At 40.2% G+C, this 15,689-nt stretch overlaps 1 protein-coding gene across 1 annotated transcript; it reads right to left on the bottom strand.

Annotated features, from left to right (window-relative positions):
* Positions 1–774: 774 nt before the first annotated feature.
* trarg1a (trafficking regulator of GLUT4 (SLC2A4) 1a) lies at positions 775–14,074 on the bottom strand. The gene is made up of 3 exons (XM_008295032.1): positions 12,839–14,074; positions 1,350–1,476; positions 775–840 (listed from the first exon to the last, which is right to left on the bottom strand). The coding sequence occupies exons 1-3, from the start codon at positions 13,247–13,249 to the stop codon at positions 830–832; spliced, it is 549 nt and encodes a 182-aa protein (XP_008293254.1). The 5' UTR covers positions 13,250–14,074; the 3' UTR covers positions 775–829.
* Positions 14,075–15,689: the final 1,615 nt, after the last annotated feature.

Below are 15,689 nucleotides of genomic sequence, written 5' to 3'. Positions count from 1 at the left end.
TCTACATTCAGGCATGCAGTTGGTCTCATTTTTTTTCTTTTTTTTTAGTTGAAAAAAAAAGAAGATAATATTTAACAAAAAAATTCTAAATCGTGTTCCCTGACCCCTTTCCGCAAACCCTTGAATTTCCACTGATAATCCAAGTGCTGACAAAGCAGCCATTGTGACAGTCTTAACAAACCCAGCACCACTTGGCATACAAACATTTTATAAAATGTACATATACAATGTTTATATATATATATATATACTCATATATCCATATTTCAAATATATTTGTAGCTGTATATTGTTTGAATGCAGGAGGTTCAGTAAGGAGTATATGAGGATTATACGCAGCTGTCCAAAGTTTGAAGACCAAACCCAGAATTTGTTTTCCAAAGGAGCCTCATCCCACACATTAAAAAGTCTATCATTCCCTCCCTCCTCAGATAATCCTCTTCAGTTTAAGAAGTCCATATTCCAAAAAGAAACATTTTGGAGTCCTTCTGACCACACGCATATCTGCATTTTCTTTTTCCTCTGTTTTAACCCGAGTGATTTACGTCAGGATTTTCATTATTTATGTCAAGCAATTGTTACTGGAATCTAATGCATGCATCTCTGAATGATTTTTTCATTTGTTTACTTGCTGCAAGACCTACTTTCATGAGTTGCCTATTTTTTTCTGCTTTCTGAAGGTGGTCATGATGTAGTTACAATATGGCATAAAAGTTATGGATTGTATTTCATATTTTTTTTTGGAATGGGCTTTGTCTTCTATCCCCCCGCCCCCCCCCCTTGCTGCATCCGTGGTTTGGCTTTCATTTTTCTTCTCAGGTCCTCCATGTCAGTGGGCCACTGTAGAAAAAAAAAGAGAAGAGAAATAATCAAACGTGTTATTTTGACAGGTGTAGCTGAAGTGTTAAAGGCTTTGCCAGCATTTCTGCAAAATTATCCCACTACAGTCCCTGCAGTACCTAATCAATCTACACACACACACACACACACACACACACACACAGCTTGGAAATGTGCTGAGTTTGGACGTAGAAACACATCTCATGCTTGTGTGGTAGTGTCATATATCACCCTGTAATCGTAATGTAGTAGGTATTCTTTATTGTTGAACACTTGTTGTTGAAGCCCAGTGTGTGTGTGTGTGTGTGTGTGTGTATGTGTATGTGTATGTGTGCGCACACATGCACACACATATATCATACATCATTTTCAAATAATACCCATTTGCATATTCATAAGCCACGCTGTAAACATAAAACTTGATTTATGCGCCGCGTGCTGGACACCATTACGTCCGTTTAACACCGCGGTATCTGGGGATTTTCTCCTGCTTGTCCTCGTTTCTGTACCTGAAACCGAGACGAAGACTATGATGACGACCACACCCAGGACCATGGCGACGATGCTGAGCAGGCGAGCCAGTCGACCGAGCCTCTTGGCACCATCCATGTCCCCTGCCTGGAGGCTGTTTCTGGACTGGGGACACACAAAAGCACAGGGTATTTAAAAAAAAACACAACACAAACACACAGTACACTGAACAGAACAGAGGTTTTAGGAAGATCTGAAGGAGGCACAAAAATCTACCTGTTCACTTCTTCAACCACATAAGAATACTATTAGGGTGAACATCTTAAACTGCATCTGCCTCTCCCCACGATAATCTTATTAGTATTGACTTTGTATGGAAATTGCACTATATAATCAAAAGAATAAAACAAAACTTAGTCTTCAAAACTGTGAACCAAACCACACACCTCTGAGTCTGTAGATAGTCATTATTCACATTTCAGAACTCTGCACTGACATTTCATTCATCAATGCAAGCAACCAGCAGCACAAACAAAAATATTTGTTAATGGCAGACAGTGAAAATGTGTGAGAGAAAACACAATCTGAGCTTCCCCAGCAGCTAACCACATCAACACTATTAGCACAATGTAAAAGTAGCAACACAAAATGAGTGATTCACAGTTTGGGTGAATCAGACAAAGAACCTTTTGCTCTACAGTACAGAAGCTCTCTGGTTTACCATTAATCGACATTGAAGCTTTTTTTTTAAAGGGAAAATGACACGTACAACACGGTAATGCTGGCTTGTCCACCGGTGCTGTGGTCCCTTAAGGTAAAACGTCAACTATAACTTATTCCCAGCTGTCAATGGTGAAATTGTCTATTCCAGACTGGCAGATTGGGATTGATGGAAGGATGTGACTTGCAGAGCCAATTGGATAGAGTAGGTGAGTGCAGCGGTGTGAGGGGGCCGTATGTCATTTTAATGCTGTATGTATTTTGCTTTATGTATGCTGCAGATATGGAGACAGCATGATTTATGTGTAGCAGTGTCAGGCACGATGTATGGGAATCCTCAGTCCAGCGTGCGTTGCTTTCACTTGAGCGTCAAAATCAACAAATCTCGCCCGGCTGCCGTCTCGATCTATCCATCGGACTTTCTTTGCCTTTAACTTGATATTCGGTTTTATGTGCTTTAAATTTGTATCATGGTTGTAAAATCACATGCAGGAACGCTGCGCTCATTCACCGTATCTCACAACAATCAATACATGAACACATTAGAAATTCACTGCTATACATGGCCACACGTTAAGAATATCTGCTGTACAGTCTTAAAAGAAATATTCAATACATAGATGTTGATTGCATTTAATTATTTTTTAGGATTTTTCTCTGAGTATTTATTCCATAAATTAATAAATGTAAAGTATTTCTCAGTTGTTAAAAAGTATAAAATAGTGTACTGTACAAAACTGTAGAAGAAATAAGGGATAGCTGGTCTTCTTTGAAATAAACTGACAACATGAACCAAGGTAAAAACTGTTTGAATGAAGTAAATATGTGGAACTGAAAGAGATTTGAAGGTTAGAAAACTCAAGACAATTTATATCTTGTATTTATATGTTATATGCAGGTGCTGCACCCAAAGGATATCCATAATTAATTCATTTAACTAGAATTTATTACAAATTTTATACATTAATTATTGAATCTATAAAATGTTAGAAAATATTGTAGTGCCTATCGCAACAATATAGGGTAATGTTGTTCATAGCACTTGTTTTAGCTGAGCAACACTATAAATAGATTTATAAAAAACACAGAAAAGTAGTGATTCCTTAAACTTTAGGAGCTGGAACCAGAAAATATTGGGTGTTTTTAAATTATAAAAAGATATAAATTAGTGATAAGTAATTTTCTAATAAAGTTAATCATCCAATCTCATCAGCTCCACACAAGTATGCTTACAAAAGTTCATAGTTGAAAGCTGAAAGACCCATGAAAAAATTAACACAGCATGACCAACCATAACATAAGTGGAACAGAGCTGTGCTTCTTTCAGCACTAAACAACAATCACAGGTCAGCGTGAGGAAATACACAGCAACACCGGTGAGTTTGAAATCATACCAGTATTAAGGAAATGTCACTCACTCACAAAATGAGGAGGGGAGGCCATGCCACAAAGCTTACGCTCTAAATTCAAGCCTCCTGTGCGTTAAGGGCGACATGATGCTACCATCAGAGACGGCAGCTGCATCCTTCTGCTCCGGAGCCTGATGAAAACTTCAGGAGCTGTCCACGGTGCTGAACTAGTCTTTTCTACCAGAGCAGGAAACAGCAGGAAATGGACGTCTTCCTGCCCTCATCTATATTGAATTACACAGCTATGTTTTTATAAGTCTCCCTCCCGCATACAGATAGAACAGTATTAACTGCTAACCTGAACATTAAATCACACTTGGACAAAACGTGGCCTTTTAGAACCAGTTCAGGGGACATTTTTATCTAATTATGCACCTTCTACTTTCACCCTGAATCAATTTAAGTACCGTGGGAGAAATCATACCAGAGATGTAACAGAGGGAGTAATGCCATTAAAAAGGGGCAAGAAGTGACTAAACATTATTTCATTCAGAGATTTAGTTGTCTTTCAACAAACAGAAAACAAATACATGATTTGTTTCGTCTAGACTGAATGAGATTCCTTCATAAGAGAGGTATTTTGTATTACACTGCTTTTTATTTCATTTATGACTTTTATTGTATTTCATTTACCTCTCAACTGCTATCAAAAAATCCAAATCAATGCATTTTAAATCTGCCGCTGCCTTGCTCATCCACTCACTCCTCTCTGTACTGAGGGCGCAGAGTTGGGATTGCCTCAGTATCAGATACGATTACACTGCAGAGAGAAAGAAAAGAGAGCTCCAACCCTCCGTCCTCCCTGATCACCTACTAGTTACTTCATCCTCTCGCTCCCATGAGCCTCTCTGTCTCCATGCTGTCTCTGGCAGTCTGATCCCACGGTGCAGGTGGGAGGGGACGGTGCAACCCTGGGGTTTTCCACTGAACCAGGTGCTGTCGGGGTGGAAGCTACTGCTAAATCAGTAATAAGCTCAGTGATGCTTCGGCCTAGTTTTTTTGTTTTTTTTTAAAATGTGAGTTGACGAACAGCGTATTTATGTATTTAAAACGATGTGTGGGTTTTTCATGAGTGGGTTTTCACAGATTGTAACACTCACAGTATGTAGCTTAATTCTTGTTTCTTATGGTAATATTAAATTTTTTGATATTTATTGGGAAATATGCACAAAAATATGATTGTAACTATTTTCTAAGGAATGATGGCAAGTAATCTCTTTACTTTTTTCTTTTTTTTAGAGTTCACTTAATTCACTTTACCTAATGTAATTTATCCAATAGTACAGTAATAGCATAATGATGCCTTTAAAGAGAGTCTTACTAAATTTAACTGACATAAAACAATTTAACTGTACTGGTAATTCTGAGAATAAAAGCCTTGTGACACAATTTTAACATGACCTGAGGTACAAAAGCTAAATCATTGCACCTTTAAATCCCAGCTCCTGACAGTGAAATTAAAATAGGAGTTGTTTTTACCCCCCTCCTTCTCACACACACATTCCAGCTTCTCACTTGCAGTACTGCAATGTGAAGCTGTGGAACAAAATCCCACCGGAGCCCTTTATCGATCAGGACTCACATCACAGAGAAAAGCAACATCAGCACCTTAAATCAATGGACGTCTCTTTCAGAAAACACTGCCTACTTTGCCTGCGCGGAAGAAAAAACATCAATGAAGAAATGGCAGATTTGAAAAGATGATGATATTTCCCATCCGTCAAGAAAAGAGGGAAAGACAGAAACGAGGGGAAAGGGGTCTGTGTCAGCAGTCTTGTTTAATGCCACCCGTTTTGTTTGATGCTAGCCTCGGGGCCTGCTAGAGATTATTGTGTGTGTGTTAGTGTGCGTGTCAGTGGGAGGCACCCTTTGCTTGACTGATTAATGTCTGTATTGATTCGCAGCACAAGTACGGCTGCTCATATTTGTTCTCTGAATGGGAAATTCAACCCTCAAGTGTCTTGACCAGTGTTCATTATGTTACCTCTGTACAAACCAGCCACCTATACACAGGTTCACACGTGTTTCTATCTCTATCCATGTGAGGACCATCATGTCTAACTATATTTAAGATTTGACTTCTTTTAACCCTCAATTTGACCCCATTCAATGTTTAACATCTCTAAATAAGTCATTGATGTTTTTTTTTCAGTTTTATTTAAAGGGCTACTTACACATAAACCTGGGTAACAATTTTAATTATGATATTTTCTGAAGGTTTAAATAGCTGGGGGCAAATTGAACCCAAGGATAAAAGATGTCAGTAAATTTGAAAGTAATAGGAGGGTTAAGTAACTCAGATTGAAATGACACCACGGAATACGTCAAAACAACCAATTCCACAAACAGAATCAGTTCAAACAGTTACAGGCAGGTACTGGACGTTCATTACTAAATTGTCCAGGAGCTATAAGAGAAGTGAACTAAACCTGACTCTAATTTTAACCTTCAAATCAAGTTTTATCCATCAAAAAGCCTTTAAAAGGGAATAAAATGTTTTTAAAAAAAGCCAAAATGTTCTCACTCAAATGGTCTAAAGTACACGGACACAAACATGCACCACATACATTCTCCTCACTCTCCCCTATGCATTCATATGTTCAGCAGAGGAAGGTGGAGGCCAGTAAGTCAGTAAGTGCTCCTTTTCTCTCTTCCCATTAATAATGGAGAACCAGCATCAGCCTGGCAGAGAGGCGCAGAGCACAACCAGGAGGCGTTCTGGCCATTTACACCTATTATTTCTGATAAAGTCTCCATTTATCTTCACACTTTTCCTTTCATCTGCCCAAGTTTTACATGACTTAAATTCTACTTTCTTACTCACGAATCCCTTTAAAAAAAAAAAAAAAATCGTTGAGAACAATTCATAATGTAGTAATTGTAGTCATTTTTAATCCCTAAAAGACAGAGTACAAGGCTGCCGGTGGGTCCCTGAGTGGGTTCGTTTAAATTGCTGCGGTCTGGTCGGGTGTGAGGAGCATCACGGCCTCTGGGGGCCGCTAGCAGGGCTTTTAGACCGTCTGTTTTACGTTGGAATCTCCATTAAAATTGCAAACCACTCAATGCTAACTAAAGCTGTCAGACCCACGATGCCACCGTTCTCATTCTAGGAGCTATAAAATGCTGCTGCTGCAGCTCATGAATTTTAATTGTATTTATATCTTAGTTTGTGAACTGAAACATACAATTTAAATAAGCTAACTAAGTGCAAGCACAGAAACACAAGGCTGTAATGGTCTTATTCCATTAGAATGTTAGGACCAGGTGAAATACCATCAGACAGGCTTATTTAGATAATCCAGGGTCAGGTTTCATAGTTACCTGACAGCACAGAACACTGTTATCTAGATTAGCAGAGCATGCTATAATTGTTTGTAATGTGTTTGTCAAAACAAAATGAGATCATCATTTTAGAGTCCACCTGCAAAGTGCTGGCCGTCCTGACTGAAATGAGGCAAAAACATCTGTAGCTAAACAGATGCTGCATTGATTCGGAGAAAAGAAACACTAATGGTCAAAAAGGAGATGTTTTGTCCAGATCAGAGGATTTAAATCAGTGAGCTTCACTTTCCAATTTAGGTGCATTAATAGTTCCTTACTACTGCATTGTAAAAGAAAAAAGAAAAAAAAGGAACAGAAGAAGATAAAAATAACATTTCGACAGCTGAGCACTGAAAAATAACAGAAAATAACTGCCACTAACATGTAGAAATTTTATATGAATAAAATCCATGTTCCTCCATAAATGTTACTTAATGAAGGATATTTACATGTATGAAAACAATGAAATTTCTCAGAATATTCACTGATGTGTAAACAAAGAGATAGATAGGTGTCATATCTAATGATATAAACTGTATTATCAATGCTTTTAGATATTATACACTGACATTCATTCAACATATTTGTTTCTGAAAACGTATTTAATTTTATAAGATATCTCTCCTTTAACAGGAAAATCGACAATCAAATTTAAAATAACAGAACCAACACATTTTTTTCTGCTCCTGTTAACTGTTACGATCTGTATTTATTTTGGAAATACATTAACAGTGTCATATTTATTTATTTTTGTATTTGAGTAGAAGGGCTTCAAAAGTCTTGTTATGAAAAAAACATTCTTAACATAAATGTTTGCATTTTATGGATATTCAAAGTAACAGGTTTTTAATGATATGCTAAGAAAAAGATAAATAAATTGAAGTGTTAATGTTACTCTTGGGATTTGGAGATTTCTGACTCCTATTCGATCGGTGGCTCCCCTTCCTCTACGCCTTATGAAAGCTGCACAAGATGACTTTCCATATATTCAGTTTTATTCACTGTGGAATGATAACATCATCGAACACTCTGATAGTAAAATAAAATAGCAACATAGTAAATATATCTGGTTTCTATTAAAATATCAGTAGGTTCCAGTGTCCTCTCTGTGGGGACTCTGATGAGCTTCATAACCGTATAAAGTGCCTCCCACAGTCTCTGCAGTATTTGACTGCTAATAAGAAGTCATTTACCTACACACACACACACACACACACACACACACACACACAGTCATCCCTCCAGTGCAGCATTGCGAGTCCATATTTTACAGGCAAATCTGCAGAGCGTGCAATAATGCTCCTGCAGTTTGGGCATTCCCATTACTGGGATAGGCTACACTGGGCTGTAAAAACCTATTACCCCAGCCTCTCCAATCCCCATAATTGACTGCACATCTCCTGTGTTTGCCAGCCGCAAGCCTTCCCCACCAGAGTATCTGTCAGAGATCTGTGGCGGCAGCCAGCTGGAAGTTGGCTTTTAGGCCGGGCTGCTGCTGGAAGTGGTGGTGGATGAAGATGGATGGAAGTTTTTCCTGTTGTTAGCAACGCACTCTCGACCACTACAGAGAGACGCTTTTACAAGGTTCAGTGAAGCCTCAACTGATTTTCACCTAATTATGATTCATTTTGGCTGTTTAAACAACTAAAACTCAAAAACCTACCTTGTTGTTTGGTGTTTGCCGCCTCACTCTTATAGTTATATTCTTTGTTTCTGTGGATGTTGAACTTCTGAAATGTGTTTTATGTTCTGTTCATCCACATTTCATGACTTAAAGTCACAGTAAAAATACAGTAAAATGGTAGAAGCTGTTCAAGTCTGCAGTTAGGAACAGGCTCTGTTTGGGGTTTTTTTTCAGCTCCTGAGGGAAATTTCTGGGTCTGTTGCAGCTAAATGCTCCACTGTGTTCACCAGTTAGTCCGAAACTTTGGGTGAGCAGCCGAGTGGATTTATCAGAACTTTTTAGCTGCCAACTGCTGCTGACAAGAGAAATGATCAACGACTTGCACGCCAAAGAGCCAAAACAATCATCTAAAATGCTTCTTGGAGTGCAGAGTTACTATTGGTTTGTCCCTGCGAACACATACGCCACAATACACACAGTACACATGTCACTTGTTAGTGATACTCAATCTAAAATAATGTCTTTAGTGCAGTTTAAAGTTAGAATTAAATTACCTGATTATGGCTCGCAGCAGGTTTTAAAATTAATAATTTGTACATAACATAGTAAATGTTACATGAAAGTACATGACTATTAAAGTAGCAGAAAACCTTCTGGCACGAATTGAGGTCAGTGAAGTTGAAGGCAGCTATATGTGCTCATCAACAATTCAATATGCTGCTGTGGCATTTTTTAATTTATTTATCATTATTTTTATTTTTATCAAGCTGCCACTTAAGATACTTTCTTTTCCTGTTTATAATTAACTAGAGTTTCATCATTTTCCTTTCACGTCCCCTCATTAAAATCATTAACAGCACTTTTTTTTCTTCTTCTCTCTCTTCAATTTACCAGAAGTATCCGTTTCACGTGGCCGATAAGGGTATCAGCACTCAGTAGTGATCGTGCACTTCCACAGCTGTATCATGTGGTATCAACCACATCACTTCTGGCTCATTTGCTCTCAGCAAAAATAAACCGAAAACCCTCTTGTTTTCCTGTTCGGACTTGCTCGCACTCATCCGACATCGCTGTGGTATCTAAACTCGGTTCCTTTTCTAATCAAGTGGAAGGAACTACGTTATGCCCATTTGCTGTCTCCCTCACGCCCATCTGCCCTTGTAGCGAATGATGTTTTGATCTTCTTCGGGAGGCCCGTATCCCCTTTCCTTACCCCCAGGAAAGAGAGATGATGTTGATCGCTGCCACAGAGCTGGCTAACTGCTGCAATCTGCCCTCTGCAGTGAAACTAAATTGACTTCTCTCGCCTTCTATTGAGTTAGTGGCCAGCTCCAGTTTCTCCCTCCTTCACTTTTCTTTCTTCTGCCCTCTGTTGGAGCCTCACCCTCTCCCTCCCTCACCCCCCCTCCCCCTCTCCCTCTCCCTCTTTCTCAATGCCATTAGCAAGCAGCTGACTTGTGAATGTCAGTGGGTTCATGATGATGGCTCGAGGAAGTACAGGCTGTCTTGTGGATACTGCCTGATATTCCCTTTGGTGTGTGGGGCCCGCAGGAGTGATATTACAGAACTAATGGGTTTACTGCATTGCCTTTGCCTCGTTTTTTCTGTAGATGTGAGAGTTGGCTGCTGTAACAGTGTCAGAAGTAAAGTGTGCTGGAAAAACACAAATGGCCGTGCCAATAGAAACGAAGCCACCATCGGCCAACGGGAGGTAAAGCCCTGACACAACAGACTTTACGACTGATGGCACTAAAAGACTCCTGATAGAATCGTTCCAGATACTTACTGCAGGAGCCTGTCAAAAGCCGTATTTATCTGTGCGACTCAGTTACAGTGGGTTGCGTTCGCTGCTGTTGTTTCCTGGCTCAGGCACACACACTCAGCGGTGCACGCATTACATGAAGCGGTGGAGGCACAGAACAACACACTTTGCTCAGCTTTACTTTGGCTGTTTCATATCTCGAAGATCCAGTGTTGTTGTTGCTTTCGGGCCCTAATGGTTCAGTTTGCTCATTTCAAATTCCACATGTTTTGATTGCAAAGTGCAAAAAAAAAAAAAAAGTACAGCAACTAACTTGGATTCTCTACTGCTATTCCATTATATTTTATGATTTCGCAGAACACGCACTAAACAATTGAGCGTCAAAAGAAAATCTTCTAAAACAGCACAGTTTGCATGTATTTTGTTGTATTTCTTGTATTTTGTGATGTCGTACTTGAAGCTTCATAAAGATTTTGGAGCCAATAGGGGAAGAATTTGGAAAGATTCTGGATCAGCAGAAGTAAATAATTAACTAAAGGAAGTAAAATAAATTTCTAAATTCCTCCACACTTGCTGTTCGTGACACTTCTGACCAGTAATGAAATAAAATCCCTCTGAAGCAGTCTGTAGGCCTCGTACGCAGGTGAATCACTGCTGGGCAACAAAAGACTTCAGTACAGTTGAGCAGCAGATTTGACATAGATAGCTGGTTTCAGTGACCTCGCAGACCAGAATACCAAAGATTTTTTTCCTGAGTCATGTCGTACACAGTAAAATGTGTGAGACAACAAGTGGGATTTCCCCCCACCCCCAGAAGGTGTACAAGTGTTCAGCAGCCTCATACACACACACAGTACAGTAAGAATATTACATAACGATAAATAACTTAATTGATTACCATAATTGATTGCTGAACCCAGGGTTACTTTTCTAATTACCTAATTGAAATATATATCGAACGACTTGCATTTGCAGGTTTTTTTTCTAATCCAGCATTTCCAGTTTTCCACATCTGAAGCTGCCATTATGGAGCTTCAAGTTCAGAGGAACAGACTGACGATAGACTGTTATTGGGCTCAGACAGTTAAATCATGGCACTTTTTTTTGTCAAAGCTTCTTCTATCAGGATGTTTTATCCTATCAACTTGCACAAATGTAGTTTAAAGACAAAATGTGAAACTAAAAGTTGACCAGATTCTTTTATTATCGTGTATTTGGATGCTGAATGTGCTTTTTTAATCACTTTATTCCTCAAAGTGAAGGAAGGGTCGCCATCGATAGGCCTCCTTCTGGTCCCATGTGGTTTGGTTAACAGTAAAAACTAAAATGTGATTGAATCTATACTGAAAGCGATGCGCTTCACACCATGTCTGTGCTTTTGTTGCACGTCAAAATCAGACATAAACCCAGCAGCTCCTGCACTGCCTGATTGAAATACTTTAAGCTACAAGCTCTCACAGCCATCAATAACAAAGTCCACCATCTTTGCTCCAAACCTCTCACCACTGCAGAGGCGGATGACGGGAAAGTGCACCGTCAGCGTCATAGACTAATGTGCTGCAATTTGAATATGGACCATGTGCAGGGTCCTTATTGTCTATAACCAAGTTTTACTGAATAGCGATGCACCGAGCAGCAGCAGCACATCAAGCATCATGTGACAGGCTGCGGCGTCTTGGCTGAATCTTGTATCAGCATTTCCAGTGTCCTGAAACTTTGTGTGAGAGGATTAATCGAGTGTCAGTGTCTCTAAAGCAGAACAAGCAGCAGCAAACCTGAGTGGCAGCAGCAGACCTGAGATCATTTAAAGCCTCAGCGAAGGGAAAGCTGACGAGGCAGTGAAGCCACTGTGTGTGTGTGTGGGTGTGTGCATGTGTGTGTGTGTGTGTGTGTGTGTGGGTGTGTGCATGTGTGTGTGTGTGTGTCAGATTCTTAAATGTGTGGATTTTATACAGCAAATCTAACATACTTGAATTCTGGACTGGTGGCCAGACAAATTCAGTCATTTGAACATGTCCTCTTGGGCTTATCATGATCATTCATTCATTCATCACTACATTTTTGAACTAATCAATCTAAAACAGTACAGTATAAACTGTATTCAATGATATATTGATATTTCACGGTGGATATTTTCCCTCTCGAGCAGCTGGACAACCATCCTCCTACATATATTGATTCACTTTCTGTAAAATGTTGCTCTCACTTCCTTCAGATATCAAAATATGCAGACAAGTGCTTCAATCTGATGTAAAAATGTGATTAAAAAAAACCAAAAAAACATTCCTGCATTCAAGATGTACCATCCTCTGCTAGAACAGGGTGTATTTTCCTTCACTTTTTCATCTATTAAACTGAATAATTTCAGTGAATCGGTCACATTTTAGAATTCTGTCACATATTTAGCAATCATTAAAAGGGAATAACTAATTTTACTAAGTCTCTGAGGTACATGACAATTAAACATTGGTATTTTCATCTAATTGTTTATTTTTTTTAAATTTATTTTGTTTGTTTTTCCATCAAATGCCCTTTCAGCAGGTCTACATGTTAGATTAATTTAAACACATCATCCAGTACTGAGATGTTGTTTCTCCAGCATCAGCATCTTTATTTCGTGACTGTTATCCATAACTGCTGCCACATTCTGAGCTCCACAAGTCTGATTTTCTGTCAGTTTTTCATACTCACCATGATGGAGTACACCAGTGCCACGATGCTGACGGGCCAGATTGGGCAGAAGCAGGACAGGATGACCAGGATGAGGTAATCCTTGGGCTTCGGGGTCTCCTGCACGGTGGCGTTCCCGGTGGAGGAGCGGCTCAGGCTGGCCTTGGAGGGGGAGAGGGGGGCGGCGGCGGCCAGCTGCCCGGCGGAGCCCGACCTCACCGCCACGCTGTGGCCGTTCTGATCGGCCTCCAGGCCCTTGTCTCCGCCCATGTTGACCGTGAAGGAGGTGGACATCTTCATCCCGTTGCCTCCGGGCTCGGTGGTCACCGCCAGGAGTTTCTCCGTCTCGTGGAAGTCCGGCTGGACGCCTCCTCCTCCGCCGCCCTCACCCAAGTTGGACTTGAGGAAGTCGGTGTCCGTGTTGATGGCCATGTTCAGCTCTCACTTACAGGAATATCAGGATATCAAAACTTGCAAAGCTGATTTTAAATTTGATCACAAGAAAGGTGACATTCCATAATACGCCTGATTGCAAGTTGTTGTTTTTTGTTTTACAAGCTAATAATAATCAAGCTGGGGCTTGTTTTAGGAGGCAGGTCTCCAGCAGAGGCGTGGTGGATGCTGCAAATGAGATGATCTGAAAAGGTGCTGCGCTCTGTGAGCTCGGATGTGATGGATCAACTCCCTAAAACAAATGAACAAAATCAGAAGGAATCATCCCTGCAGACATCCTCCCTGCTCTTGAATCACTTTCCTTCTCCTTCCCTCACGTCCGCCGCTTCAGTCATGTCCAAAGGGGCTCAGATCAGAAAACCTCCCCTCCTCTGTCATACATCCAGATCTCCTGTCGCCCGTCCTGATCCAAGTCCCACCACTTTCCTCTCAGTGTAAAAGTAGATTAAAGATCTTTTCTTTTCTTGTCAAAGGAGAGAAGGATGAAGGTGAGGCGTCTCTCTCACAGCAGACATCAGATGAGCCACTTTCTCCTCCTCTCCTCCTCTGTCTCCTCACCGCAGCAGCGCAGACACTCAACTCAACTTGGGACCACTGTTAAGTTACCGTATTTAATCTGAGCACATCCGGTAAATGATAACAAAATAAAAGCTTCTCCTTTTAAACACGAGGGCCATTTTACATCGAAGTAAATGAATATCAGTGCACCAGATAATCAGTTGAACATATTTAACCTGTACTGAATTAAAACGTTGTTATTTAGTTCTATTTTTAGGCAATCAGGTGAACTACCTCAGTGTCAGGTAAGATCTAAAACATATCCAGGTAGCAGCCTTATAGGTTTTTGTTCATTAAAAATAATAATAATAATAATTTTTGTGTATTTATTATATTTTCTATAACGCTCAATTGTAAGCCAGTGTATGTTAGGAAGGAATAAATGCTCCAGTTGTACATACTGAATAGCTCAAATGACAAAGAAAGCTGACTGATTATTAGGGACCCGGTGTGTCCTTGTTTCAGTGTCCTTAAGAAAGACAATGAGCCCCAAATAGCTTCCAAAAAATGCTATGTGAATGGTTAAAAAAAGTTCCTAGAAAGAAAAGCATTTTCTCAGAGAACATGATGTAAAAATGAAAAAAGCACCGTTTAAAAAAAAAAAAAAAAAAAAAAAGTTTTGCAGGTCCTTGTACATAAAATAGAAAATAAAACAACAACAAAATATATTCCAAATAAAACGTACAGTCCAGAGCAAAACAGGCAGACCCCAAAATCATATTAATTCGGTTATTTTTTGTCCTCCTAAACCGTGCCCGTATATGCTTTTATTGTTGAAATCACGATCATCCTACTTCCAGTATAAACATGGATTCTTCTAGCTAACTTGACGCGTGTCGTGTTGGAGCAGGGCGAAGCAGCGCTGTGTATCCCCCTCCTTATCCTCCTCTCTCCTCCTCTCCTCTCTTCCTCCCCCCTTTTTTTCTTTCCCTCTTCTCAACACCAGCACCAGAGGTTTATGGAGAAAAGCCAGCGGCGGATTGTGCTGCTATGCAGAATTTACTGGAGTCCCGTGTTTTTGCAAGGTTTCCAAATGGCACAGTCCCGCACCAAAAATAAACTCCCATCTATTTTCTGAGTAGCACTAAGAATTGAGGTGTGTAATTTTGCAAAGAAACATGTTTTTTTTCGATGTGAGAATGAGGATTCCCTGGAGATCAGCTGCATCTGGTGTCTAGTGAGCGCTGTGTTCCACCACCGTCTGTCTGTTAACTCAGACAGGACGAGACTCGGCGCTAAGAACTGCGTAAAGATGGTTGTGATGGGCTGGGCTGGAATGTAAAGTATCTCAGTATCTTTTTTTTCTTTCTCTCTGATCTTCTCCTATTGATTTCCCTCATCATTAGATGGTGCATTAGCGTCAGCCTTATTTCCCAGGGTGGCTGCTGCTCTCCACTGTGACCTGATGGTGGGGGCGCAGTGCAGATCGTGATGAATGGGGATTCCCTGAATGAAACCGAGCTCTCAGTGTGATGTGTGAGCAAAATTATAATTATGATGCGTTTTCCTCGACTTTGGAAATAGATTTTGGTGGGAGACATCTGGAGGGGAATGTTTGCATTGATGCATTAGAGGCAGCAGGTTGGGGCTGAGGCACTGCATTAGTTGCATCAAGAGGACATGTGATATGTTTGTGTTAATGATCATTTATCTCTGGGAAGCTGTTGAGATGAGAGTGTTTCTATTAACTGAAAAAAAGGCCCTGATGGCCCCATTCAGTGTAATGTGAAGCTTGTTTTCATGCTCTGCCTTTGCCAAAGGGTGGAGTCTGGTGTGTAGCAGAAAGAGAATTCTGTGATAGGATTTTAGAGGACACTTACACTCATGCTGAAAGCTTTTCACTTGATCTGAACTTATCTTC

This window comes from Stegastes partitus, unplaced genomic scaffold (assembly GCF_000690725.1).
Source record: "Stegastes partitus isolate 25-593 unplaced genomic scaffold, Stegastes_partitus-1.0.2 Scaffold1016, whole genome shotgun sequence".
In the NCBI taxonomy this organism is placed as follows: Eukaryota; Metazoa; Chordata; class Actinopteri; family Pomacentridae; genus Stegastes; species Stegastes partitus.
This window is presented reverse-complemented; position numbering and strand designations above follow the sequence as displayed.

Coding starts and splice junctions, on each gene's coding strand:
- trarg1a (XM_008295032.1), bottom strand. CDS start 13,249: ATGGCCATCAACACGGACACCGACTTCCTCAAGTCCAACTTGGGTGAG. Junction 1,477..12,838: donor CACTGGTGTACTCCATCATG/GTGAGTATGAAA, acceptor GTGTGTCCCCAG/TCCAGAAACAGCCTCCAGGC.